The sequence below is a fragment of the Lagenorhynchus albirostris genome, unplaced genomic scaffold (genome assembly GCF_949774975.1).
Source record: "Lagenorhynchus albirostris unplaced genomic scaffold, mLagAlb1.1 scaffold_336, whole genome shotgun sequence".
NCBI classification, from domain to species: domain Eukaryota; kingdom Metazoa; phylum Chordata; class Mammalia; order Artiodactyla; family Delphinidae; genus Lagenorhynchus; species Lagenorhynchus albirostris.
Genome location: NW_026783535.1, coordinates 57,668 through 83,607, shown reverse-complemented (window position 1 = coordinate 83,607; position 25,940 = coordinate 57,668). Strand labels below are relative to the sequence as shown.

The window sequence follows — 25,940 nt, the reverse complement described above, 5'->3', positions numbered from 1 at the left end:
GTCCTCTGGGATCCAACCGGAGGCAACAAAAGCACCCTTGCCATGCCCTTCACCCTCCTTTGAGAAAACGAAGCCAAACCCCTGTGCACAGGTATTCCATTACTGGGTTGCCATCTCTGCACTCAACTGCACTTTCCATCAATCTCATCTGCCCTTCCCCCACTTAAGATTATGGGTATTTCCTTTTTGTATTATTACTTTGCTCTCTCCATAAACCAGCCCATCGTAGATCACGTTAATGGCATAAACTTGGGGAACAACAAAGAAAATATATGGTGCATTGCATTTTTGTACTGGGCACCATGGGTCTGAGAAGGTGAGTGTAAATTTGGGGGGTTGGTTGCGGCTAGTGCTAACTTGTCTTTGGAATTGATGGGGGCTGAGGTGACATGGGGGGAGGGGTGAACTGCAATTTACTTATCCCTTAGCTGCCCCTCCGTGCTGCCCCTACCCAGCTCCCCCCAGCCTTGCGGTAACAACTGGGAGAATTAGAGCCCTCATCTTGTAAACACACTAGGGACTGTAAATCCACAGCCCACCACCCCCTCCCGAGGAAGCACCAGCCCTGAAGGCAGCTTTTCCTCTCCCAGCTGGGCAGCATTCTTTATGTCGTGTTCAATTATTTAAATACGCAATGAAACCTCTGTATCAAGCAGCCACCGACATGCTGGACGTGGTAGATGGAAAGGCATCTTTTTTGCTCTCATATGTTGATACTCCCCCTGCAATTAGCGGTGCTGTCTTTACTTCTGTGTGCATTTCAGTGGAAACCAAAATATGCACAGGGCTAGACGATGGGCCTGGAGCCCGCTGGAACACTTTCTGAAAGCCAAGACATTTAAAGATCTTCTTGTACCTCAAGCCACCCTTCTCCCCAACCTCAGCCCATTCTCAGGACTGCAGAACATAGCCACGGGCAAAACAGACTCCAAGCGAATCTGGTTCTTATTGTATGCATTTGTCTCCAAATAATCTTGCTAAATGCAGGTGTTTTCTACCCTCCAAGAGCTGGCCCTTTCAAATGATTGTTCAGAGAAATATCTTCCTTGAAAAGAGAAGGGCAGTAGGTTTTTAAGGAATTCTGTAAGGGGGCTAGATCATCATCTGGGGACAAAAGTCAGTAAGATGATGGTGAGGGTGTTTTGCTCACGGTCACTGTGGGAACTGAGGTAACTGGTGTGCTTAATTTCTTTCTCATGGACATGGTGGTGATTATATGTGTTGTGCTATGAAACAAGATAGCACGTGGCAAAATATGTGTAAGGTGATGGAGGTGGTGGGACATGCACTGCGTTGAAACCTTGTACCCCTTGCACCGTGTTCATTGTGTTAGCTAGGATAACGGTATCACGCACTACCTATGAGAGCCATACCCACCTGTATGACTATGCCAGGCCACAATATATCAGTTATTAAAATACTCCTCCTGGTAGGTAAATGGCACTTCCAGGAGACCAACGTACCCTGCAAAGACCCCCACCTCCTCCAGCATGCAGGGGTCGGTATTTTGAATACGACGCTTTGAGCTAGTTTAGCAGGCATTGTTTACCCCCATTTTAAAGATGGGAAAACTGAGCCTCAGCAAGGTTATATGAGGATGTGCCCCAGGTCATCTGCTGGGTTAATATTAGAATTGGGGCCATAAAATGCGTGGATTCCAAACCAGCCTCTTCATTTTATGTATGAGGAGGCTCAGAGGGTTTGGGGACATGCCCAAGGCCACGTGGCTAGCTGGTGAAGGTCCTGTCTCAGAGCACGCGGAACCTTCCAGAAGAGGGGACTGCCATTAGATGAGCAGTGAACAGAATTGGGAACTCCCTAGCCATTCCTGTTGTGTTGGGGCACTCAGAGCTGTTGAAATTGTTGGGCACTGAAGCTTCGAAGGGGTGGATAGGCTGGACCATGAGAATTGATGGGTGTTTATGGAAAAGCACACAGAGGCGGGGGCAGGGGAGACGGATCCTTGGGAAACGAGGTAGGAAAAGGGAGTAGCTGAGGGACCAGGTGCAGCCTGAGTCAAGGCGGAAGGACGAGGAAAGAACAAACGTTTTTTGAGCACTTGCTCCCTCTGTGCCAGACGCGTTACACATGGTAGTTCATGGACTTCCCCCAAATGACCCTGTAGAGGATGAGTTTTTAATCCCCGTTCGTAGTGAAGCCGAGCAATGTTTAGAGTCCTTTCAAGACTCAAACTAGCAGGAGGAAGATGGACTTGCACTTATACGTATGGGATTCCCAAACCACATTCTTTCTAGTTAAGAAAGCGCAAAGGTGAGAACCACGGCCGAAGTGCTGGGAAACAGGGCCTTAGAGTCATGGAGAAACGTGGAAGTCACTCTGAAATTTCCTGCGAGCCTCAGACTCAGAGGTGGTTTTGTACCTGGGATCTCAGCATGAGGCTGGGCAGGGTCTGGGGAGATGGGGTGAGAGGAGGGGGCAGCACGGTGGCAATGGTCCCTTTATGCCTTGTTGTCTAGGGGAAAATTGCCATTTTACATTTCAATTAGGAGGGACACGGGGTCAGTCAGCAGTGCCACCAGAGGAAAATGGGCCCAGCCCAGCCCTGGGCCTCTCCAATTATTATTAATGAACTTAGTCTCCAAGTGGCCAACCTTTTTATATGCAAACTAGGCCATTAAGGGGCCACTGGCAATCAGGACTCACTAGAGAACTCATAACAAGCCTCAGTGGGAATCTTACAGGGGGAAGGAGAGAGGCTTAGCTTCCATCCTGGACCAGAATCAGTCCAGCCCCTAGGCGAGGTTCCAGCTCACCACAGGAGGGTTTCGAAGCCCCCTGGCCCCCAGCTCCTCTCTGGGAAATCCTGGCCCACCATCCCATCCTAAGGTGGTCCTACTGCCAGTAGGAACTTGCCTCTTTCATTAAGAGGAGGAAATATGGCGGGTTGGCGTGGGAGTTCTTCAGCTGCCAGCACATCTGTTGACACTGAACCAATGTTTTTCCTCTCCCTGGCTTGGTTTCTCCTTTGCAAAGTAGAAGGGACCCTTGGGTTGGTTCAGAGGACTCTCAGATTCAGACACCCTCAGCGTACCTTTCTTGAGCTGCCGTATTTTCCTGTGGGACTTGGGGATGAGAGATCCCAGCTCTCTGCTCTTACTCGCAATGCAACCCTAGACGCAGCTCGTAGCAGGAGGCAAGGTCAGGCTGTGCATGCTTTAGGAGAGGGACAGCTGCCAGGTCTTCGGCGGGAGGGAAGAGCGGGGTCAGGACTGGCCCGGCCCCTCTGGCTCACAGCTCCCCACTTGTCATCCGTCTTCTCTCCTGAGTCCCCAACGTCACACATCGCCCTCTCCAGCCCGAGCTTCATTCTTTTCACAAAATCGCTCTTTTCTTCTACGTGTCCCGAGTTCTCATCTTGCCGGAGCAGGGGGATGAGATGCCAGCAGAGGCAAGGGCACGGGATGGAACTATAAGATTCTCACTCCACGTGGGACCTCGTGGTCCCTGGAGACCCACACGATCTAGAGCCTCAAGGCCACAGGCAGGGTTCAGGCCGTGTCCTCTGTCCCCTCCCCCTCCTGCTGGCCTGCCTCCCTGCTGCTCTTCTTTATTTATTTTAAACTGTGTTGAAATACACATATCATAAAATTTGCTATCTTAACCAGTTGTATGTGTACAGTTTAGTGGCAATAAGTATATACATTCACGTTGTGGTACAGCCATAACCACCATCCGTCTCCAAAACTCTATTCATCTTTCCCAACTGAAACTCTGCACCGTTAAACCCTAACTCCCCCTTCTCTCGTGCTCCAGAAACCACTCTTCTACCTTCTGTCTCTGTGAATGTGACTACCCTGGGCACCTCCTATGAGAGGAATCCTGTGGTGTTTGTCCTGTAGTGACTGGCTCCGCGTAATGTTTTCAAGATTCACCCATGACTTAGCGTGTGTTTAAATGCCTTTTTGAGGCTGAATCGTATTCCATTGCATGTATGTATCACATTTCGCTTATCCATTCATCTGCGGGGGCACCTCCGTTGCTTCCACCTTTTGGCTGTGTGAGTACTGCTGCCCTGAGCATATGGGCATCAAGTGTCTCTTCGAGACCCTGCTTTCAGCTCTTTTGGATGCAAACTCAGAAGTGGAATTGCTGGGTCTGCTGCTCCCCCGTTTAGCCATTCAGGATAAAGGCGTGCATAGCCTAGAGGAGAGGAGGGCATTCATTTAATGGGCCTGGGGTGCTTCCCTAAAGCAAGGCTACAGGGTAATCGGGAAGAACAGAGGTGAGACCACCCAAATCATGGACTCAGGACTGGTTAGAGCTGAATGGGGCCTTGGATGCCACCCAACTGACAGATGAGGTAGCTGAGTCTCAAAGTGGGGATTGATGCGTGGTGAGCTCAGGGTTCCACAGCTCGTCAGAAGCTCAGCGGCCCTAGAGCTCTTCTCCCTCCAGCTTTCAGTGACCAGGGGGCTCATGTTTGTTTTCAGACCCCGGGGGGGACAGCCGCCGGGTGCCTGATTGCCTGGGGCCCCTCCCATCTGCCCTTCCCCTGGCCTCCTTTCTGCCTTACTTTGCTGGGGAAGAGGGCTGAGGTCAGGGGGGCCCCTGAGAGTCAGCAGTGAGCCCACGGGGCAGCGTCCTCATGAAGGATGTGTGAGCCATGCTTTTGTCCGTCTACCTGCCCAGAAGCCGTCTGTCTGGTGGGCATGCCCCAAACAGTGCCACAGGGGGAGGAATCTGGGGCTGGTGGGACCTGCCTGGCCCAGGGCCTCACTCCTGTCCATGCAGCTCCTGTGAATCCAGCCACACACCAGCTCCCACCTCCCAGCAGGGCAGAGCACCGTGCTCCTTATTTGACCCCATTCTCCCCCCAGCCCTCCCTGGACAGAGCTGATTGCCCCAGCGAAAAGGGGCCCAGTGATTCATTTCCTCCATGCCGAATGTGTTCAGGGGCCCCCCCTTGGCTCGGGGACGAGCAGCTGGAGGGGATGCAGAGTGTACCTGCTCTGAGGGGCATGTTCTTGGGGGCCGGCCATCCCCGGAGCTCGGTCAGAAGCTTCTGGATTTCAAAGGTCTCTGGGGCTCATTGTAGAACATTCCCAAATGCCTTATGAAAGGTCCTCCCACCCCTTCCAGACTCACATTCCAGAGCCTCGGCCCAGGGCTTTGTGTCACCGTGTAGCTGCTCGCTTGGGCACCTCTGTCCCAGCTCTTGGCAGCCTGGAACTGAGGCAAAGCGGTCTTCAGCCCAGAGTGGGACAGGACGCCCAGCCAGCAGGGTCAGTCTGCTAGGGGAGGAGGGCGCTGAGAGGGGAGGGACCGCTGGGAGTCTGGACCAGAGGGTCTGGAGCGCATTGCAAAAGAAGCTGACGAGGGCAGGGGACGAGCTCTGTGAGGAGGGGCCTCAAGGTGGGGATGCCGGGACCCGGCTGGCTCAGTCTCACTGCCTCCTCCACGGTGGTCGGGGGTGGGCAGCAGCGCCGAGGGCCGTGCGTGGGGAGTCCTGGGGAGGGTGGAGTCTGGGGACATCTGGGTGATACCAGGGGCTTCCCGCAGCCCGACCTGAGCCTCACTGTCTGTCCCCAGGACTGCCCGCAGCTGCTGCGAGTGGACAAGATCCTGGTGCCCGTGGAGGTGATCAAGCCCATCACCCTCAAGGCCAAGAACCTCCCCCAGCCGCAGTCGGGGCAGCGCGGGTACGAGTGCGTCCTCAGCATCCAGGGCAGCGAGCAGAGGGTGCCCGCCCTGCGCTTCAACAGCTCCAGCGTGCAGTGCCAGAACACCTCTGTGAGTGCCGCCCCGGGCGCCCCCCGCCCCCTGGGGTCAGATCAGCCCGCTCGGCAGGACTGCCCCGAGCCCCACAGAACCGCTCAGCTCCCCCGGCAACTGCTTCCTCTGACCCTGCCAGCCCGGCCCAGTCCACCAGGCGTCTGCCTGGAGGTGTGGCCCTGTCGTGGTGACCCAGCAGGGGCCCGCCTTGGGGCTGCTGAGCGCTCTTTGTGGGCAGATGTATTCACAGGGCGTGCCCATCCTCCTTCCTGAGAGCCGCTCTGGAAACCCTGGGTCCTGACTTCCTACCAGGGCTGACCTGGGGGCCTCATGTGAGCCCACAAAGGCGCACCTCGGCCTGTACAGCCACGCAGAGGCTGTTTCCCAGCACACGAGGCTTCTGAGACAGACCAGCCCCTGCAAAAGGAGCCTTGGAACAGGAAGGAGCCCCCCGGGGCTGTGCTGTGTAGATCGGCACAAACCCTGCCCAGTATTTAGAAATCCAGGTTGGGTCCATGCTGGACCAGCAACGGGTCAGCAGCCCCCTGCGGCCAGCAGCCTTCGCCTGGTCCCGGGTCACCACACAGTGTGCACCCCTGCCTGCCAGCTCCCCCGCCGGCCCCGTGGCCTTCCCAGCCCCGGCTCTGCTCTCCCTCATTCTCTCTTTCTGGGCTATTGCTGTGCACCCAGATGCTCAGAGACTAACAGACTTAAAGACTCGTAACATTTGCAAGCGAGGTGAAACCCACATTCTTCTTCACTGTGCAGAGGAGAAACGGGAGGCCCAGAGTAGGGGCAGGATTGGATTTGTGGGGCTGAGAGTTACATACTTTGGGGGACCTTCTTTAAGAATGAAATACGTCAATACAAATGAGATATGCAGGCAGGCCTTAGGAAGGGCCATGTGGGTGAGTGCAGGGCCCTGAAGCTGGCCCTGAGTCTCCATTGACTTCCAGGGTAACCCACCCTTGCCCCGAGGGTAAGTGACACGCCCAAGGTCACACAGTTCGTGAGTGGCAGGGTCTCACGACCTGTGAGAAATCAAGCCCGCTCCACCACCCGTGAGTTTTGGTGGCAGAGGGGGTCTCAGAGGAGAGCAGAGAAGGAAAAGAGAGGCACAGGAGCATTCTGCATGGGGTGACACAGGGCTGGGTGGACAGGCAGGTCACTTCCAGCCCACTATTTGGGGACAGGCCCCGGGCCAATCACTGTAGCCCTCGGGGGCCTGTTGGCAGAGAACAGGGCAGCTCACAGGCAGCAGTTGGAGGAGGGTTAGAAGCAACTGTGGGTATTCGTGGCCTCCTTTAGACAGAGGCTCCAGGAGATGTCAAGTGCTGCTAATAATAGTGCCCAGTCCCGCCCCTCAGTCACTGGCAATCACGGGAGTCAGTGGGCCGCAGGGGACAGCTGGCCAGCTACAGTGCCAGCCATGAGGCCCTAGGGCTCTAGGCCCATCTTCCACCGACCCGCAGTGGCCCCATGGTTTCTCGTCGTGCCCCAATTTACTGCGTGCAAAACAAGGACAGGGAGACCGATAGGGGGTAAATTTTCCCCCTTCCCGCTTTACTGGAACACAGCTGGGAATGGGTCTGCTGAGCCTCTGGGGTCCTGGAGATGGACACAGCATACACTGGTGTCTTACGTTGGTGATAGAATGATAGAACTTTGCAGCAAAAAATCTCAGACAAGGGAATGGTTGGAGGGAAGAACGTCCAAATTATACAGAGGTCTTCTCTTTGCTCTAGAAAGTAGGGAAACGGGGGTTCACTCTTTCCCCAGGTGATGAGCAACGTCGTCCAAGAGCTGGGCCACGATGAGCCAGACCTTGACTGAGACACTTAACCTCCTGGCCCATAGGAGCCTGAAACACTCTTCCCCCAGCTCCGGGCTGTGCAGATCAACTGCCCACTGATCATAGAGGGCTATATAAATGCTACGTGGAGCAGAGGTGGAGAGTGGTGGGGGATGCGAGCCAGTGGTCCGGGGTCCCCAGCAGTCCGCCCCTCCCCCTGCAGGATGCAGGTCAAGGGGGAGAGAGGGCATCTCCAGGAAGGAGCGTGACCTCCCTAGAGGGGCGAGGTCAAGGGGTTGGTGGGCAACACCGGGGTTAATGATTTCTGTAATATTTTAGAATTGAGATCTCAGGAATGAGGAGAAAGAGGAAGCAATGCCCAGGATATTTGATCCTTAAAGCCTTTTTTATTTTTCCTTCAGAAAGAAAATGCGTGCACACACACGCACATCTGAGCACATAAGTGTTCTCGTGTGCATCCGTCTCCACGTGTACCAAGTGTCTGGCGCAGAAACACTCAATAAGTGCTGCTATTGTTATTCCACATAAACAGAAACACGGGGCACACAGGTGTATTTTTGCACAGCATCCCCAAGTGCACACACGTAGATTCAAATACACGATAATATTTGGGTGCTCCTTCTCTGCCGCAGGCACTGTGCCCAGAGCATCGGATGGTTATCTTGAACCCTCCCAACAATCCCGTGAGGTACGCACTGCGTGTAATTCCCACTTTACACGTGGGGAGTCTGAGATTCAGATCCTCTGCCCACATTCACACAGCCGGTCACTGCGGAGCCCCTACACGGCAGTACACGTGTGTGCCCGTGTGTGCTCACATGCACACGCACATCTGAATGCATAGATCCTACGGATGTGCACAGACCTCTTCTCACTTCAGCACGCGTGGGAAGACGTTCATGTACGCATGCAAAGACGGTCATGCAGGCAGACGCTCCCATGCATACGTGGGCAGTATGTCTTGCCTTGATCTTGGGGGGATCTCAGGTCCTTCCTGAGAGGGGCCTGAAGGTTCTCTTGATCTTCGACCAACACACCCCTGGTTGCTGCCTGCTGCTTCCACTTTGGGTCCTGGACAGACCCAGGCCTGAGAGGCAGGAGCCTGGCTTCGATGCCGATTTAGGCACCACCAGCATCCCTCCTAGAGGTCGGAGCAGCCTGACACTGGCCCCTGCCACCTTTCCCCCACTGGGGCCTTGGAGGAAGGGGACGGGAAGGATGGGGGCAGTGGAGCTTGGCTAGAGGAGGAGATGGGAAGGGGCGTCTGGAACGGGTTCTCCCCCCACCCCCCCTACACACTTCCCCCTTGGCTGTCCTCTGTCTCCCTGCTGCTAGCAGATGGCAAGGAGCAGCGATTCTCTAACTTTCACAGCACCAGACTCAGAGTACCTAACTGGAAATGCTCCTGTCTCCAGAGGTTCTAGTTCGGCAGGTCTGGGTGGGGCCTTGGAAGCTGCATTTAGTAGGCCTCATCCCCAGCCCCACCCCCATGACTCTGATGAAGGTGGTCCACGGACCACCATGAGAGGGGAAGAGGTTTTTTTTTGAGAAAACTCACGACGACTTGGAACGACCCACCCAGACGCGAAAAACTTAAATCTCTGGGGAGTTGGCTAGTGGGCTTCGTGGCAGAAACCTTCTGAGTCCCCAGCTGAGTTATGGGATGATCAAAACAAATTCTCCAGTGTTGCTTCTGCAGGGCTAGGGAGCTTCGCTTATTCTATGGCTCAGCCCGAACCCTGGCCTTGGCCCAGGTGTCATCAGTCTCGAGGGAGATTATACCAGAGTGTGGATGGTACAAGGCAAACCACCGCCATTGTGGGACAGGCAGCACATGTGGCTCCCTGGCCTGGGCGTCATCACCAGGGAGTTAGTGAAAACTTCTGGCGTGCTAGGTTAGAGCCCGAAGAAGGCTGGACACACACCCTACTTACGTTTCTGTAGGAGGGCAGCGTCACAGCATGCTCATCGTGGAGCACGTTCTGTCACTCAGGGATATAGGGCAGGTTCCCAGGTTAAGATGATAACATCTCCTTTAGAAGCCCTACGGATAAGCTACAGAGGCAGAGGCCCTGAGACCCTCCACAGCTGGTGCATTCCCGAGTTTCTGTGCTGCCCTCCCCTCAGTGAAGGAGGGGGCATCAGTGGCCTGACACAACAGCCACGAGCATCCCCACGGCCCAGCCCCACCAAACTTAAACTCTGCGTTAAAAGAGCCCACTGGCTCTGCAAACACAACTTCAGACCAAGTCTCCTGGACTGAACTCTTCCAACAAATCGCCCATCCTCGGCCCCTCCTCTGCAGAAAACCTGTCTCAGCTCTGATCCTCCATCCCACCCCCTGTGGTGGGCAGAATCTAGTGGAATAACGAGAAAATCATCAGGTAGGGATTGGAAAAGCTGCCCAGGGCAGGTTCCAAGCTCCTGCTGCCTGCCCTCCTTCCCCGGGGATAGAGAATGCCTGCTGCAGAAGGCGGACGGGGGCGGGCATACTGGGGGCTGCCTGAGAGGTACCTCCCACTTCCCCCGCTCCCCGCCTTAGCACCGCAGCCCCGTGGGATGGACCCAGCTGGGTGGAACATTAGAGGAGAGCCCGGCAGGGAAGCGGGGCCCAGAGGCAGCTCCCTGCCGCCCCACCATGGGCAGCTGTGGAGCTGGGGCCCCTGCTCTGTCTTGGAGCCTTTGAGGACTTGACCCAGATTCCCAGGTCTGTGCCCTAGGGTGACCTCAGGATTTCCCACCTCACCTCTGAGCTCTCACGCAGTCCTCTTCTGTTAACCCTCAGCCACTCATCCCCTGAAGAGTGCAGCTCCTTCATTGCCTCCCCTCTGCAGCCACTCTCCCTGCCTGCACATCAGGCTTGGCCAGGCCTCTGGTAAAGCACCCACCTCCCCTGAACGTGTCCTAGAAATTAAAGCTCCCAAATCGCGTTGAGGACTGGCAGGTTCCCCTGGGCAGCCAGGGCGGGAGCAGGCCCCTCTCTCACTAACTTCCCGGGGAGAGCCCAGCTGGCAGGAACGGGCCTCCGCAGAAGGTGGCCAAGCCACTTGCTCAAATCTGCTCTGTGAACCCACATTCCAAATGGGTGTCCCCCCAGGCCTGGCATCCCCCCGCCTTAGCTTCTTGACCCCCTGGTCTGGTCCCCTGAGATGCACGTCCCCACCCTGCCCACCCATGCTTATGTCTTGGCCTGCCTTTGACCCCGTGCACTCTGCAGACACCAGGCCGAACATTGGGCCCCCCCCCCCACTAGAAATCTCTGTGACCCAGCTTTCTCCTTTCCTTCCGGTCCTGGCTGCAGTATTCCTACGAAGGGATGGAGATCAACAACCTGCCGGTGAAGCTGACAGTCGTGTGGAACGGGCACTTCAACATTGATAACCCAGCTCAGAACAAAGGTGCGGAAGGAGGGCCTGGGCAGGCCGGGGAGGGGGGAGCAGCTCCCACCGGTGGGCAGTGCCATTCCGTCCCCCACCCAAGCCAAGCCCGCTCTCCGCCCCTCCCCAGCGCCCTCGCTGCTCTGTGACTGCTCGGCGCAGGGGGCGCAGGGCGACGGCTGCCGGGAGTACAGTGGAGGGAGCAGCGCAGGCTGGAGGGGGGCCCCAGAGACTGAGGGAGGCTCCACCGCCCAGCCACGACCCTCTGCTCAGGCTTTCCCTGCATCCGGAGGGCGGAGGGGACAAGGCTGCCTCATGTCCCATCATCCAGGCCAGCACTGCCCTCCTGGTCCGCACTCCCGGGCCCCTCCCAGCCCCCTGCCCCCACCTCCAAGCCCCCCTTGCCCTTTGCCCACAGTTCACCTCTACAAGTGCGGCGCCATGCGTGAGAGCTGCGGGCTGTGCCTCAAGGCGGACCCGGACTTTGAATGCGGCTGGTGCCAGGGCCAGGGCCAGTGTACCCTCCGGCAGCACTGCCCCATCCACGAGAGCCACTGGCTGGAGCTGTCGGGCACCAACAGCAAGTGCACGAACCCCCGCATCACAGAGGTGAGCCGTGGTCCGCTGGGCCCGCTCTGGGCCGCTGGGCCCTGTCCTGCCACGGGCGGGGCCCTGGGAGCCATGGCTGGCATGGTGTCAGTCACCCCCGTGTCCACCAGGTGCCCAGCTGGCTGCGGGCATCCTCATTTCCCTGCAAATCCGTAGCAGCTTTAGGCTTGGCTCAGAGGCCCTCCCCTCATCAAGGGAGGTCGAGAGCAGAGAGGGTTCGACTGTCCCATGGAGTCTCCGTGTGAGCCGCGTCCGAGAGGACTCGCGGTCCTCGACACCCCTTCCTCGTCTCCAAGAGTCCTGGTGGCAAGGCCATGAAGGTCCATCGGCTGCGGCCTCATTAAGCAGTCAGCTTGTGGGTGGAGGCTGCCTGGGGTCAAGGGCGTGGAGCCCAGCCCCGGAGAGGTGGAGCAGGTCAGAGCGGAGAGGCCTCGGGACCCACACGAAGCAGACCGAAGCTGTGAAGTGGCAGGAACGGACCAGGAGCACAGTTCAGGGGGACAGAGGGCCGCGGGCCGTGGAACGCGGAGCCGTGAGGGGCGGGGCAGACGGGGGATCACAGAGAACAGCGTTTGAATCCCAGCTCCATTTGCTAATCCCAAGTAATTGTTGGGTCCCCTGCGACTACTTCATCTCCATCTCCAGGCCTCAGCTTGCTCACCCGTGCCCTGGGTCGAAGCGTCCACCTCACAGGGGTGACAGGGATTCCATGAGCGAACCCATGCAAGATGCCTGGCTGCATGCCCAGCCCGTGGGGGTCTCATCACCCTCCGCCTCCTCGTTGATCACTGACACTGTTAAAATCATTTTTAAATCCCGTGTCTAAGCCCATCGCTGCCCTGGTGTCTTCACCTCCACACTCCCGGCACGAAGACCCTCTAAGGTCCCCCGCACCCGGGCTGGAATCCCTTGCTCCACTCATAAAATAAGGGAAAGACGTGCGTGTCTCAGCTACAGGACGGTGTCTGACACGTCTGCCCCTGGGGCCCAGCACTTCGCTCATTGTAGGTGCGCGGTGCCTCTTTGCCATGGTTGATGCTGCTGATGATAATGCCACGGGGGGACCCAGGGAAGATGAGACAGAAGCTCAGTCCATCTGTCCATAGTGAGGGGACGCTGGGCATCCAGCTCTGTGCACTTTCACAAACACCCGTGTCTGGTACCCTTACAACGGCACAATCACAGGCCAAACGTTTGTGTGGTGCTTCAGAGTTTGTGAAATAGCCTCATATCCCTCACTTCATCCGGCCTCACAACAACCTGCTATGTGGTTTCCTAGGGCTGCTGCAATGAAGTGCTGTAAACAACAGAAATGTATGGTCTCTCGGTTCTGGAGGCTGGAAGTCGAGATCAAGGTGTCGCAGGGTCGGTTCCTTCTAATGGCTGTGAGGCAAGGGTCCGTTCCAGGCCTCTCTCCTTGGCTTGTAGGTGGCTGTCTTCTTCCTGTGCCTCTTCATATTGACTTCCTGCCATGTGTGTCTCTGCAAATTTCCTCTTCTTATGAGGACATCAGTCCTATTGGATTAGGACCCACCTGAATGACCCCATTTTGACTTGACTCCCTCTATAAAGACCCTTTCTCCAAAGAAGGTCACAATTCTGAGGTGCTGGGGTTTAGGACTTCAACATATGGATTTAGGGGGACACGGTTCAACCCATGATGCCTGCCAAGGCCAAGGTCATTATCACCCTTTCCCACATGAAAAGACCCATGCTCAGATTTACTCTGACCAAAGCGTAAATCAAGGGCCCCTGAAGGCCGAGTCCCTTGGTTACTGGATTGCCGTCCTCCGCCACCACAAAGGCAAACACTCCCATACATTCCCTCGACCCTCCCTCACAAATGCTGCGTGCGCACCGGGGATGTGTAAAAGCAGGAAGGTGCTTGACTCTGAGTAAGCAGCTTCCTCCGGCAAAGCAGCCTCTCGGGCGTGGCCCTCTAGATGTGACCCCCACTTTGGCACCTTCACCCTCCACATTCCTGGTTTTCCGGGTGCCGAGAGCTTCATTCAGCCCCGACTTCAGTCTCCTGCATGGGTAGGAATCTCAACAGTGATTCTCAAACTGGGGAAAGATACTTATGTATTTTACCTACAGAATTATCTGGAAAAGGGAGCAGGTGGATGCCTCTGGCGCCACATCTGAACGAGGGCCCCCCTCCTTTCCTGCCGGCCCCCACCCTCAGAGCCCCGTAGCAAGAAGCCATCCCCCAGGGGGCTGCCTCTCAGGACCGCTAATGGTGTGTCTGGTGAAAACAGTGGGACTGGCTTTCTTCTTGGCCTGAGACCAAAAACATCACAGGGAGGAGATGGCAAATTAAACAAACCTCCCTGCGACGGACGCTATTTACTGGCTCCGTACTGGCAGCAGCCCTCCAGGGATCCTGGAGAACCATGGACTGGGCCAGAGATAAAACTTCGTTTTCAGGACGACGAGCCAGGGCTGCAATATGCAGATGCTGCTGCCAGGTGCCAGTGGCGCTTTGGGGACTGGTTGGGCAGGCCTCTGGGAAGGACAGGGACTCCCGCTGCCCACCCCCCCTCTATCTGTCTATCTCCCTCACACAGAAACAAGCCTGTGTCTCCAAAGAACCTATTCTTTTTTCCACTGCAGTGGGAACGTGCATGTGCAAACCCACACACTCATGAACCCTCACACTCACAGATGTGCACACCTGCATATGTGAGAAGCAGGAAGTATCTTGAGCTTTGTAGGTGAATAGCCTACAAGGCTCGGCAAAGCTGTCACTCCCTTCCCCACCCTCCACCCTCCCCCCAGGATGGAACCGCCCACTTGTGACCCTGGGGGGATGGAGAGAGTAGGAAATATTAAGAGGGAGCCTACCTGGGCTTCTCCTATCGTGATCCCATTGACGTTGGCCGAGATCCAGGTGCTGATGTTCAGAGACACCAGGAACAGGAAATGGGCCCTTCTCTGGTCTGTGAAATGCCAGGAGAGGCTGGCATGGAATGTCTTCTGCCACTAAGGTCACTGCTGTGGGAGGTTATAATTAGATCACGTGAACTTTGAGCCGCCACCTCAAAGCAGGCCCTTGGTGGTTGAATCCTAACATTCCAGTCATGGGTTTTTAGCATCAACAGTGATGTCTTCGGAGGGAAAGCCAGTCATTTTGGGCAAGTGTATGAGGGTAAAGTCTAAATTAAACCCAGACAAACCAAGCCAAACAATGAAGTCAGAGGGGCAGCGACGAAGGCTTTTCTAACTCCAGGAAGATTCTTGGATCGTTGGGGTTTTCAGTACAATTACAACTCAAGAAATAAAATATGGTACCATCACTGGAAAGCTCACACAGAGAAAGGAGGCACCACCATCCCTGCTCTCAGGGACTCGGGATCTGAAGAGGTGGGGTAGGGGGGCGGCAGGGTGGGGAATCCGACACAAACGTTATGTGAAAAGAGCACAAAGAAGGTATCCTGAAATCTCAGTGGAGAGAAACCGAGAGAACATCTGGTGATGGAGAAGTGACTTATGACAAGGCTCTTGAAAGATGGGTGGATGCCATCGTGTGGAGGGTTGTGTGGGTCAATAGGAGGCTTGTTCATTTTCACTGAGAGTGGAACCAACACGAGCATATGCTGGAAGGCTTTAATCCCGATTCTCTGTGAATTACCCAGTAGCACTGCAGATCACGTTCTCTCTCTTCTGTGAAATGCAAAGAGGAACAAGGGGCTTTGAACCCTGCTCCTAAAACCATACACAGGCACAGACTATTCTCCCAGAAGCTCCTGCCCGTTGACAGTCCCAGACCTGGGTGCCCTCGTGGACTTGGACTCAACTCAGGGAATGGGATGGAGATAGGAAAGGAAATGGGATGGAGAAAGGAAAAAACCAGCAGCCTCTCCCTTGCCCCATCAGCAGTGGGGGATCGCGCTGTCTCGGTGTCTGATTACTGTGCTTCCTCCTTCTAGATAATCCCAGTGACAGGCCCCCGGGAAGGGGGCACCAAGGTCACCATCCGAGGGGAGAACCTGGGCCTGGAATTCCGGGACATCGCCTCCCATGTCAAGGTGGCCGGCGTGGAGTGCAGCCCTTTGGTAGATGGCTACATCCCTGCGGAACAGTAAGTGGAGGCCGTCCGAGACATGGGAGGAGCAGGGAAGAGAAGTCCATATAAATAGACGCTTGATGTTGACTTACCTTCCCCGATCAACAATAGATGGTCTTAGAACTTATGGACAGAAAAGGAGAATGTCCCTCACGTTCTAGGGTGTGGGGGACTCCTACAACTCCCCAGCCCCCGAACTAGCTAGCTGCCATATTGGGGGAAGTCCAGGAAGGGGAAGGGGAGATGGCTGGGAGAAAAGGGGAAAGTGATCATTACCTCCTTGAGGTGTGAGGTTGAGTGGGAACAAGACAAAGCAAAAGCAAAATCTGCAGACGTGTGAGTTCAGCTCCTTGCCCTAGCTCCCTCCGCTGTCCCTAACTCCCCACTCCTGTCCTCCCCCAATTACGGGAGAAGCTAATCCTGTGCTCCCTTCTATGGAGGCTGAGAATGAACCTTCACACCCACTCTCAGGCCTGTGGGGACTTGGATTGTTTTTCTCCAGCAAAGTCTGCTGGTCCACGGAGAGGGCCATTCAACGAGTGACCTTGACCTCTAACCTACGTGGCAGGGAAGGTTTGTGAGTCACGTATTGCCTTGTAAATAAGTAAATACAATTTTCCAGCCCAGCAAACACAAGCATGAAATAAATATTCACCAGCGCAACAGAATCTATATCCTCCACCCTCTTTGCTGCCCCTCCCGGAGTGAAACCTTCCCACTTGGCCCCGTGTGCATAAGTTATTGACTCTTTGCAAGGTCTCACTTAGGTAGGTGAGTGCGTTTATGCTTGTGCTGGTTGAGTCTTAGCCAGATTTTGTGATTCTGGAACCATCAGTCCTGCCATCCTCAATTCCTCCTTGATTTCCGTCCGGTTCTTCCCAAAACACTCAGAGTAGATAAGATGATTGAAGGCTCCAGGCTTGGTAGGACCCATCCTGGTCCATCATCACTTACTTACCCAAAGACCTTTCTGTGGCTCCTTCAACTTTTTGTCCTTCCTAGAACAAAACCAAAGCAGGCTGCTACGGATATATTGTGATTCGGGGAACTTTAAGGCGCCCTGCTCTGGACTTGTATAGCCAGATGTAAATATAAAATATAAAAAATATTATAAAGCCACATGATCAAATATCGTGATACTTAATAAGATACTTAATAAGATAGAACACCAGAAAAAGAATCTATTAGTATGTGATAAAGATGACATTTCAAATCAGCAAGGAAAGCAAAGCTCATTCAGTAAGTGGTACAGTTTCACCCCCCGGTAAAAGTACCATATCAGATTCTTATTTCCCATCATACACCAAGGTAAATTCCAGATGGATTAAAGAGTTAAGGGTAAAAAATGAACACGTGAAAGGGTTAGAAGAAAATGCAGGTGAGAATTTATTTGATTTCAAGAAAGGGAAGATGTTCCAGGTATAACTGCAAAAGAAAAAATTATAAAGGAAAAGATTAGATTTGAGTACGTAAGACAAAACTTGTGCACCAGAAACCCTGTGTGTGAAGTAAAAATATGAATGATAAACTGAGAGTATTGTTATGGCCTGTTACAGTATGCTTTTTCTTAACATTTAAAGAGGTTAGATAAAAGATATAGGTAAAAGGCTACTATCACAAAATTAGCAAAGAGCATGAATGTGCAATTCACAGGACAGACAAAGAACTAAAGTCATATTAAAAAAATTTTTAACATCAGTAGTAACCAATGAAATGGGGAACAATTTTTCAAAGTTAATGCCCACCCAGTGCAGATGAGAGGCATAAGAAATAGCACATTCATACATTCATGTCGGGAGGGTAAATTGGGACGACCTTCCTGGAAGGCAGTTTGGAAATGCAGGTCAAACATCTTTAGCCTGGGAATAATACTTCTAGAACTTTCCCTAAATAAACAGAATGCACAAATATTTATTTGCAAGAATGCTTATTTTGGCCTTATTTGTAACAGTGAAAATGTGGAAGCAATTTGTATATCTAAAAATAGGGAATTAATTTAATAAATTATTGTCTATACATAGGACAGTAAACTACACAACCATTCAATGTGATATGTAGAAGAATCATGACCAGGCATATACTCAAGGTATATAAAGTGAGAACACAGCTTACCAAGCAGGATGCAGAGTTCATAATTAATTTTGTAAAAGGAAGGCAAGACTGGAAACACGTACACCAGTATGTTGACAATGGATACTTCTGGGTGATGCAGTTGGGGTGGGAGTGGAATGTAGGCATGGCAAGTGCTTTTATGTACTTTTAAAAAAACTGGACATGTATTAATTATGTTATCGGAACAGAAAAGCATAGATTTTTGCTAGACTCTCACCCAGAACCCGAAGCCATAAAGTAAGAGAATGAGCAATTGAACCACACAGATAGTTTTAAACTTTCAAGTGGCAAAGACTTTATAAACCAAGTTGAAAAACAAGTGATCGACTGAGAGAAAATAATTTCAATATTTATTATGGGGAAAAGTTAATTCTCCTAATTCAGAAGCTCCTACAAAAAGATAATCCATCCGCGAAATACAGAGAGGGCATCAGGCAAGTCACAGGGAAGGCTGTCTAAGATTTAAGCACACACACACACACACACACACACACACACACACACACACATACAATACATGCAACCTCACCAGTAATCAGGGGAATAAAAATGAAATTGAGATCTCTTTTTTCCTATTATATTAGAACATTTTTGAAGGACTGATAATATCTAGTTGGACAAAGAGTGAAGTAATCTCACTCACTTGCTGTTGATGGAAGTAAAAATTGGGACAGTCCTTCTGGACCATTATTTCCCACTACTATCAAACATTAAAAGCACAAGGGCTTCCCTGGTGGCGCAGTGGTTGAGAGTCCACCTGCCGATGCAGGGGACACGGGTTCGTGCCCCGGTCCGGGAAGATCCCACATGCTGCGTAGCGGCTGGGCCCATGAGCCATGGCCGCTGAGGCTGCGCGTCCGGAGCCTGTGCTCCGCAAACGGGAGAGGCCACAACAGTGAGAGGCCCGCGTACCGCAAAAAAAAAAAAAAAAAAAAAAGCACAAATAATCCTTCTCAGAAATCTATTTTAGTAAATATGCAATGCTTAAGGAGGTGTGTAGGTTGGTTCATTTTGCGGGGTTATTTGGAGTAGGAGAAAAATCAGAGTAAGTTAAATGCATAACAGTAGGAGGCTGGTTAAATAAATGATGACACAGGCCTCTTACGAAATACCATGAAGCTGTGTGTACTGTGACATGAGGGAAAGTCCATGCTGTTTTGTTGAGTAAAAAGGCAGGGGTTAAAAATAATGGGTGGTTAAGTTCCACTTTTATTTTTAAGATCATGTATATGTTTCTTTACATATGCATGTTTGTATATAATTGTACATGTGTATATATACACATTTATGTTTATATGCGTGCATAATATCAGACATAAATATATATACACACGTGTGGATATATGGGCAAATCTATATATTTGGGCAAGTTGCCAAACTTTTCCATGCCTCAGTTCTTCATTTATAAAGTGGAGATTATATACATTATATATTTGCATAGGTCTAGAGAAAGGTCTGCAAGGATTTATACACCAAGGTTTTGAGAGAGATTAGTGAAGAAAGGCACACTTTATTTTACTGTCACATTTTGATACTGTCTTGCTTTCAAAGGGTATGAACCAATTTTGTTAGTGAAACAATAAAAATTTTTTTAAAGGGGAGAATTTATGACTCTCCCCCACCCTTTCCCCTCCCCCCGGCATGAAAACCCCCTCCCCTGCCAGGCCCCCAGCTGGGGCTGGGAGCAGAAAGCACTGCCTGAGGCAGTCCATGCCTTGGGAGCAAAGAGTTCCTAGGCGAGGACCTGCAAACCTTAGGTCCCTGCTCCGAGGTCCCTGTCTGATGGCTGTGTGCCCTTGGGTAAGTCACATTTTACTGAGAGCCTCTAAGGAGACCCCTGTAGGTCACACTTCCTCATTTCCTGAGAACCCCCGAAGGGGGGGAGGAATGCCCCCGAAGGGAAGGAGCCCCCGAAGGGAGGAATCAGGTATCTTTCACCTCCTCCTTCCCTGCCCATCCCTGAGATCTTACTACAGAGAAGGAGGCCTGGGTAGGTGTAGGGCCCAGGGGTCACGGCAGGGAGGCCTGTGACCCTCCTGTGACCCATGGGGGTCTGTCCTCTCCACCCTGCAGGATCGTGTGTGAGATGGGGGAGGCCAAGCCCAGCCAGCACGCCGGCTTCGTGGAGATCTGTGTGGCTGTGTGTCGGCCCGAGTTCATGGCCAGGTCCTCGCAGCTCTATTACTTCATGGTGAGTCCCGGCCACCAATGGCCTGGCCAGGCACAGGCCACAGACCTCTTTACCATGATTGCTGAGCCCTTCTAGACCTCTGTGGGCAAACCCAGGCCAAAGTCGTGGGAGTCCCGTCCTGCAGCGCTTGAGAGCACAGCCTTGGAAGTCGGGAAGAGCTGGGTTTACATCCTGGCTGGGCTGGGCTGGGCTGGGCTGGGCTGGGCTGGGCTGCAGCTCCAGGGAAGTTGCTTTGGCTCTCAGGCCCCAATGTCCCCTTCTGGCCGAGTGTCAGCGTGACACGGTGGGTGAGAGTGTGGGCTGTGCATGGGGACTCCTGGGATTTGAGCCCTGGCTCTGCCGCTTATTAACTGAGTAGACTTGGGCTAGTTGTTTAATTTTCTGTGCCTCAGTGTCTCCATTTGTAAAATGGGGATGATAATACTAAGCATCTATCCCACGGTATTACTGTGAAAATTAGGTAAAATAGATTTATCACCTCTAGTGTCACTGCCTTTACGATTTCTGTGATTGCCACCATGACTACTGTGCCCTGCCCTTTCCCTGTGTGCTAGCACCCCACCACTTCCATCCCATTATCCCCAGTCATCCCACCTTCCTCACTCACCATCGTCCTATCCCTGTCTTACTCCCTCTCGCCCCAACACCCTTCCCCACATTTCCCTCCCCACCCCAACGCCTCTCTGCAGATCTCACCCCTGCCCTCACACTCCCTCCAGCCTGGACCCTCCCTGGCCCCTGAAAAGGGTACCGGACCAGCCCTGGTGAGGGTTTCTGTGAGCAAGGGGACTTGGGAACCTCCCTGCCTTGTGACGACAGGGATGCTGGAGACATGAGCATATCCCCTGCTACATACATCGCATCATTGCCAAAACTGTTTTACCATCCAGTTAACTTCTCGGGTTAATGCCAGATGTGATGAGATCATTTCCTCATGATTCTGAGCTGCTTTTGGAAGCTGGAAACCTGAAATGATGCATTTTATGACTGGGTATCAAATGCCCGGAAATATGTCATAGAAGTCCATTTTTCTCCTTCCTTCCTTCCTTCCTCCCTCTTCTTTCATCTGCCTTCCTTCTCTTTCTTCTTCCTCCCTTTAACTGACAACCACGTATCACCTTGCACAATACCTCTCCCTAGGTTATTTGATAAATACTTGCTCAATTGGTTGCATTTTATAATATAGTTTGATGGGCCTGGCTTGCAGGTGTGACAGTGATGAGTCAGACCCCATGCAGCCCCTGCCCCAGGAGGCCCACAGTCCAGAAGGACAGAGGAGATGAAGGACTTGCACACCATGTGACTGGGCGGGGGTGGGTGTGGCAGTGAACCGGGGAGGGATGTGCCTCAGATGCCCCTCTCTGCCTGGGTCCTGACCTCTGCAATGCTCCTTCTCCACTCTTTGAAAGCTAACCAACCTTATAAATATGGCTGTCACTAAACCCACACAGGAGCTCACTTAGAGGAACACACACATGTCATGGATTTAGTGGATGTGTATAGTTTTACCTATTCGTTTAGCATTTGTACTCCCAAATGCTAAACGAATAGGTAAGGGTTTGAGGGAATTTCCAAGGTAAACCCAATATACCTTAAGACAACTAGTGATGAATGTACATATATTTACATAAATGTATATATATATATATATAGTATATCATATATATATTTATATACACAGACATTGTTATTCCAGCAGAGTTGAGATAACGAGAGGGAGAGAGAGACTGAGGTGGGTAGAGACACGGACAGCGCTCCCCAAGCAGCTGAGAGGTGTGGCGTGGCATACGAAAATTGGGCGTGAAATCTGGCTCTGAAATTACCTGGCAGCTGTGGTAAAAGGGAGGACACCGCTGCATGGCCAAAGCAAGCACTGGACTTCCTTGGCCAGTCAGTTACCTGGAACAGTTTTTATCCTGTGGTCTCTTGGCGGTGACAAAGCGAACGCTACCAGGAACGGCCGCTACTTCATTAAGCTGACGTTTCCTTTGGGCCTCAGCTGTCTCTGCTGTGTCTCCAGCCAGGCTTCTTACCTTTGTGACTAATTCAAAGGCCACCGCCCCCTGGATGTCCTGCCATCACCTCCCATGGCCCACCCGAGCTGTCAGCTCCCGTAAACAGCGCGTCCCCCTCCCTTGCCCATTTCTGTCAGTGGCCTGTCACCGGGCCCACCATCTTGGTGGTCTGTGGCTCGGCTTCCCCTAATGCCTGATGTCAATCCCTCTATCACCATGTCCTGGAGTCTTACTTTTCCCATTCCCTTTGCTACTGCAGTGGCCCCCTTAAATCCCTGCCGTTGGTCTGAACCCATTCTAGTCCAGCCACACTGGGGGATACCATTTTCATCATGTCAGCCCCCAGCTCAAGAAGAGCCCAGGGTGCCCACCGCCTCTCGACTTGTCCAGGTTCCTTGGTCTGTTCTGCCCTGCCTATCCAATCCTTCCTCAAGCCTTCGAGTGGCCTGACTCCCTTCCCTTCTCTGTCTCCTTCTTCAGCTGTTCCTTCTTCTGTGATACCTGCTCTTGGGCTTAATTCATGTAACACATGTATGTGGTAGACAACCAAAAGCCCCTTCTGCTCTCAGGGGAGGTCTTGCCTGCATGAGTGTTTCCACCCTGGGCGCAGGATGTGGTTGGATGGAAGGTATTAAGGGAAGGTTTCATGGAAGGAGCCAGAAGGAAAGGCAGGATCTGTCTAAGGCAGAATACAGTTTTCCATATGGATCTCGAGTAGCGGGAGGCTGTTCCCGGCATGAGGTGTGACGTGGAGGGGCACCAGAAGATGGGAGCAGAAGGGAGTGGGGAGCGGGGGGTTGACGGGGACGAGGGGAAATCGGAGCAGAAGAGCAGGGAAGGTGCTAGTTGTTGCCACGAGGCGAAAATGCATTGGTCCAGTGGGTCCCTGGGACTCAGACGCGTGCTCACTTTTCTATTGGAGGCACTATCCTGGCAATACACACCCGCTTGGGAAGAGCTGCGGGGGGGGGAAATGGTGCCACGGACCCCAGTCTCCTCCCAGACCCCAGTTTGCATTAAGGACCTGGTCACTGAGCAACCCCCCCCACTGCCGACAACAGAGCTCCGAGGGGTTCAGGGTGGGAATGAGGGGCAGAGGTCCCCCTTGAGTCATACCAGGGAGGCAGGAAGGACAGAATGCCCCTCTGTCACACGCCCACCCACAACACCTCTGAGCCTTCACTGCCTTCCCGCCCTGCTGGGCAGCTGGCAGGTGGCATTGGGACCCCCGTGGAAGCCCCTGGCGAGCCCCTTTTCAGGGGTGCCTCTCAGGGCCTGGGGGTGCCGGGGAGCCCCTCCCAGTGCCGAGGTTTGGGTCTGCCTCAGTTTCCCTCCACAAATCGGGCCAGGCTCTGATGTGTGGGTTTATTCACCCAAAACCCCGACGCCAAGGCCCGTAGACCGCAGATCAGCACTCTTGGGCTGTTGCCAGTTCTATCCCTGGAGATCTCTGTAGAGGCAACACTTTTCCCCCCTTTGCCTCCATCCAGGGAGGGAGCCAAGGGAAGAGATGGCAAATAACGCCGCATCTGATTTCCCACGCAGACCCGCTGGAAAATAGTTATGAAGCGAACCTTGAATAATTAATAGGTTCTCCCAACGTTAAAACATGTCTCTATATCATCCTCTCCCCACCCCCAGAGTAGCTCAGCACCCAGCCAGCCCCGCACAGGAGGGCCACTGCAAACCCGTCAGGGTTCCTCACTTGTACCCCTTCCAGGACCCTCACCCCCAGGCTGCCAGGGAGCTTGTTCTCCTTTCCACGTTGCCCCTTACCCCTTAAGCAACTCCCTCACTTGCCCTTTCCTCTCCGGGGGGGTCAGCAGGAGCCAGGTCTGAAAGCTCTCCCTTGACAGACAGTGGGGCAGAAGCACCATCTGTGGGAAGTTACAACCAGAAAACAGTCAGGCACCTCTGAGAGGACCACTTTTTGATTCTTTGAGATCAGAAAGGGTAAGTGACTTGTGCTGAGTCACACAGCACGGTGTAGGCAAAGCTGAGAACGGAAGGCTCTTGCAGCAATCCCATCCCCCACCCTAGCGCGGGTCTCGGGCTGAGCCAGAGCCAGCATCAGCCGTTCCTCGCTTGGCTCGGTGGGTGTCACGGGACTTCCAGGTTTGGGATCTGCAGGGACCAGGTGGGCGGGCCCCGCGAGCGCGCCTGCGCTGAGCCGATGCCGGGCGCAGAGGTCCGCCCGTGTTCCCGTGGGTCCCTGCGTGTCCCCACACGTGTGCCCTGTGCGGGGACCCGGGCGCACACGTGCCAGGCCTTGGGGCTGCAGGCTTCGCTGGGGCTTCTCTTCTCCTCCCCTAGTGTTATCCATCGATCGAGGCCTCTCGGAGAGGAGGTTGCCTGCCCGCTCCCAGGAGCTGAGTGGGTTCAACTTTTGGTGCAGAATTCTTTCAGGGAGTAAGAGAAGAGAGAAATCTTCATTTAAATGCAGATACAGGCTTCTCACCTGGGACTTAGGAAAGTTTTTTTCCATTAAAATGCTAATGAAAGAACAAACTGAGACTCCAAATCCTCAGCTCACAGATCCTCCCCCATCCCCACCCCCATCCCCAATCTGACTCTTCACTCAATCCACTGACCCTTCTTTGCTTCTCCTCCTGGGTTTCCCTGGGGCTCACACATCTCATTGCTCTGGCCGCTGGGTGCTTTGGGCAGCTCTCGGGAGAGGCCTGTGGAAGGGGCAGCTTACCTTCCTGAAAGCGACCCTTGCTGGAGACTGGAGAGGTGGTGGAGAACTCCAGCTCTGGAGTCAGTTCTCAGGCCGCTTCTTTGCTCTGTGACCTTGGAAACTTTACTTAACATCTCTGAATCTTGTCTTTAAGATGGGTAATAATGCCTACCTTGTAGAATAGATTGGGCGATTTAAAAAAAAATGTATATCTCACTATAGATACACATAAAATATAAAGCCTGTCACTTAAAAGGTCACTACGTAGTAGCTAATATTATTATGACTGTTATTAGTGTAGAGGTGCACATGCCCGCCAGTCCCCACAGGCCTGGGTAAACTGAGCCTGCTCTCTGGGAGGCCGCCATGACTAAGGATTCCAGAAGGCAAGTGGAATCCGGGAGTGGGGTGCTGCCTCAGGCCTACCCAGGAGCATCCTCAGGCCAGATCCTTTCCTGCACAGACGCTGACTCTCTCAGACCTGAAGCCCAGCCGGGGGCCCATGTCCGGAGGCACACAGGTGACCATCACGGGCACCAACCTGAACGCGGGCAGCAACGTGGTGGTGATGTTTGGGAAGCAGCCCTGCCTCTTCCACAGGTAACTCACCTCAGGGCAGGCTCCAGGGTTCGCAGCCCAGAGGGTGGGCGGGGCTGACAGGCAGCAGACTTCCGGCTAACCTTCTGGAGGTGCCTGCTCCTCCCTGAGAAGGTGGCCGTTCGCTTTGGCCATGCTTGGCCGTGGCTCAGCCCGGGGACCTGCCAGGCACCCCTTCCTTGGAACGGCCCATCGTGCCGTTGCCCACCGGTTAGCCTTGGTGCCCGCATTCCACCCACTGTGCAGGACCCTCGGGTTCCACGGGACACAGTTTGGAATCTAGGGCCCCTTCCCCCTGGGTTAGCTCCTGGCCAGCTGCTGCAGAGCCAGCCGGGACTGCCGAGAGCTGGCTGAGGTCGAACCTCCAGGGGCAGCCGACTTTCCCTTCCCTGGTTCCACCGTCCAGTCCCAGGAGAGCACACCGTCCATGAGCCAGGAACCTGGGGCGGGGGTGAGAGTTGGGAGGGAGGCAAGAGGTGCCCCTAATGCAGGACTAGAAGAGGTGTGGTTGGGGACATTCCCTGCGCCGCTGGCATGAGGTTCTGCAGAGAGAGCTTTTCCTGGGAGAGAGCTATGCTGAGGGCTGCGACAGATCTGAAGTCAGGCCAGACCAGGCCTTGCCTGAGCGTTCAAGAAAAAAATGCTCTGACACTTGTTAAAATGGTAAAGAAGAGCTTGCTCAGGACTATTGCAATAGGTGTCAGGACTGTCGCAATGGAGAAAGAGATTGGGCTTGACTCCAGATAC

At 53.6% G+C, this 25,940-nt stretch overlaps 1 protein-coding gene across 1 annotated transcript in view; it reads left to right on the top strand.

Moving 5' to 3' along the window:
- LOC132514357 (plexin-A4) overlaps window positions 1-25,940 on the top strand; it is a gene marked incomplete at its 5' end in the record, with an annotated part of 100,028 nt that overhangs the window by 20,513 nt on the left and 53,575 nt on the right. Inside the window, 6 exons of the mRNA XM_060138975.1 lie at window positions 5,551-5,751; window positions 10,848-10,944; window positions 11,342-11,532; window positions 15,462-15,613; window positions 19,784-19,901; window positions 25,060-25,196. Coding sequence (XP_059994958.1) covers window positions 5,551-5,751; window positions 10,848-10,944; window positions 11,342-11,532; window positions 15,462-15,613; window positions 19,784-19,901; window positions 25,060-25,196 — 896 coding nt within the window. The remainder of the gene's footprint in view (window positions 1-5,550; window positions 5,752-10,847; window positions 10,945-11,341; window positions 11,533-15,461; window positions 15,614-19,783; window positions 19,902-25,059; window positions 25,197-25,940) is intronic.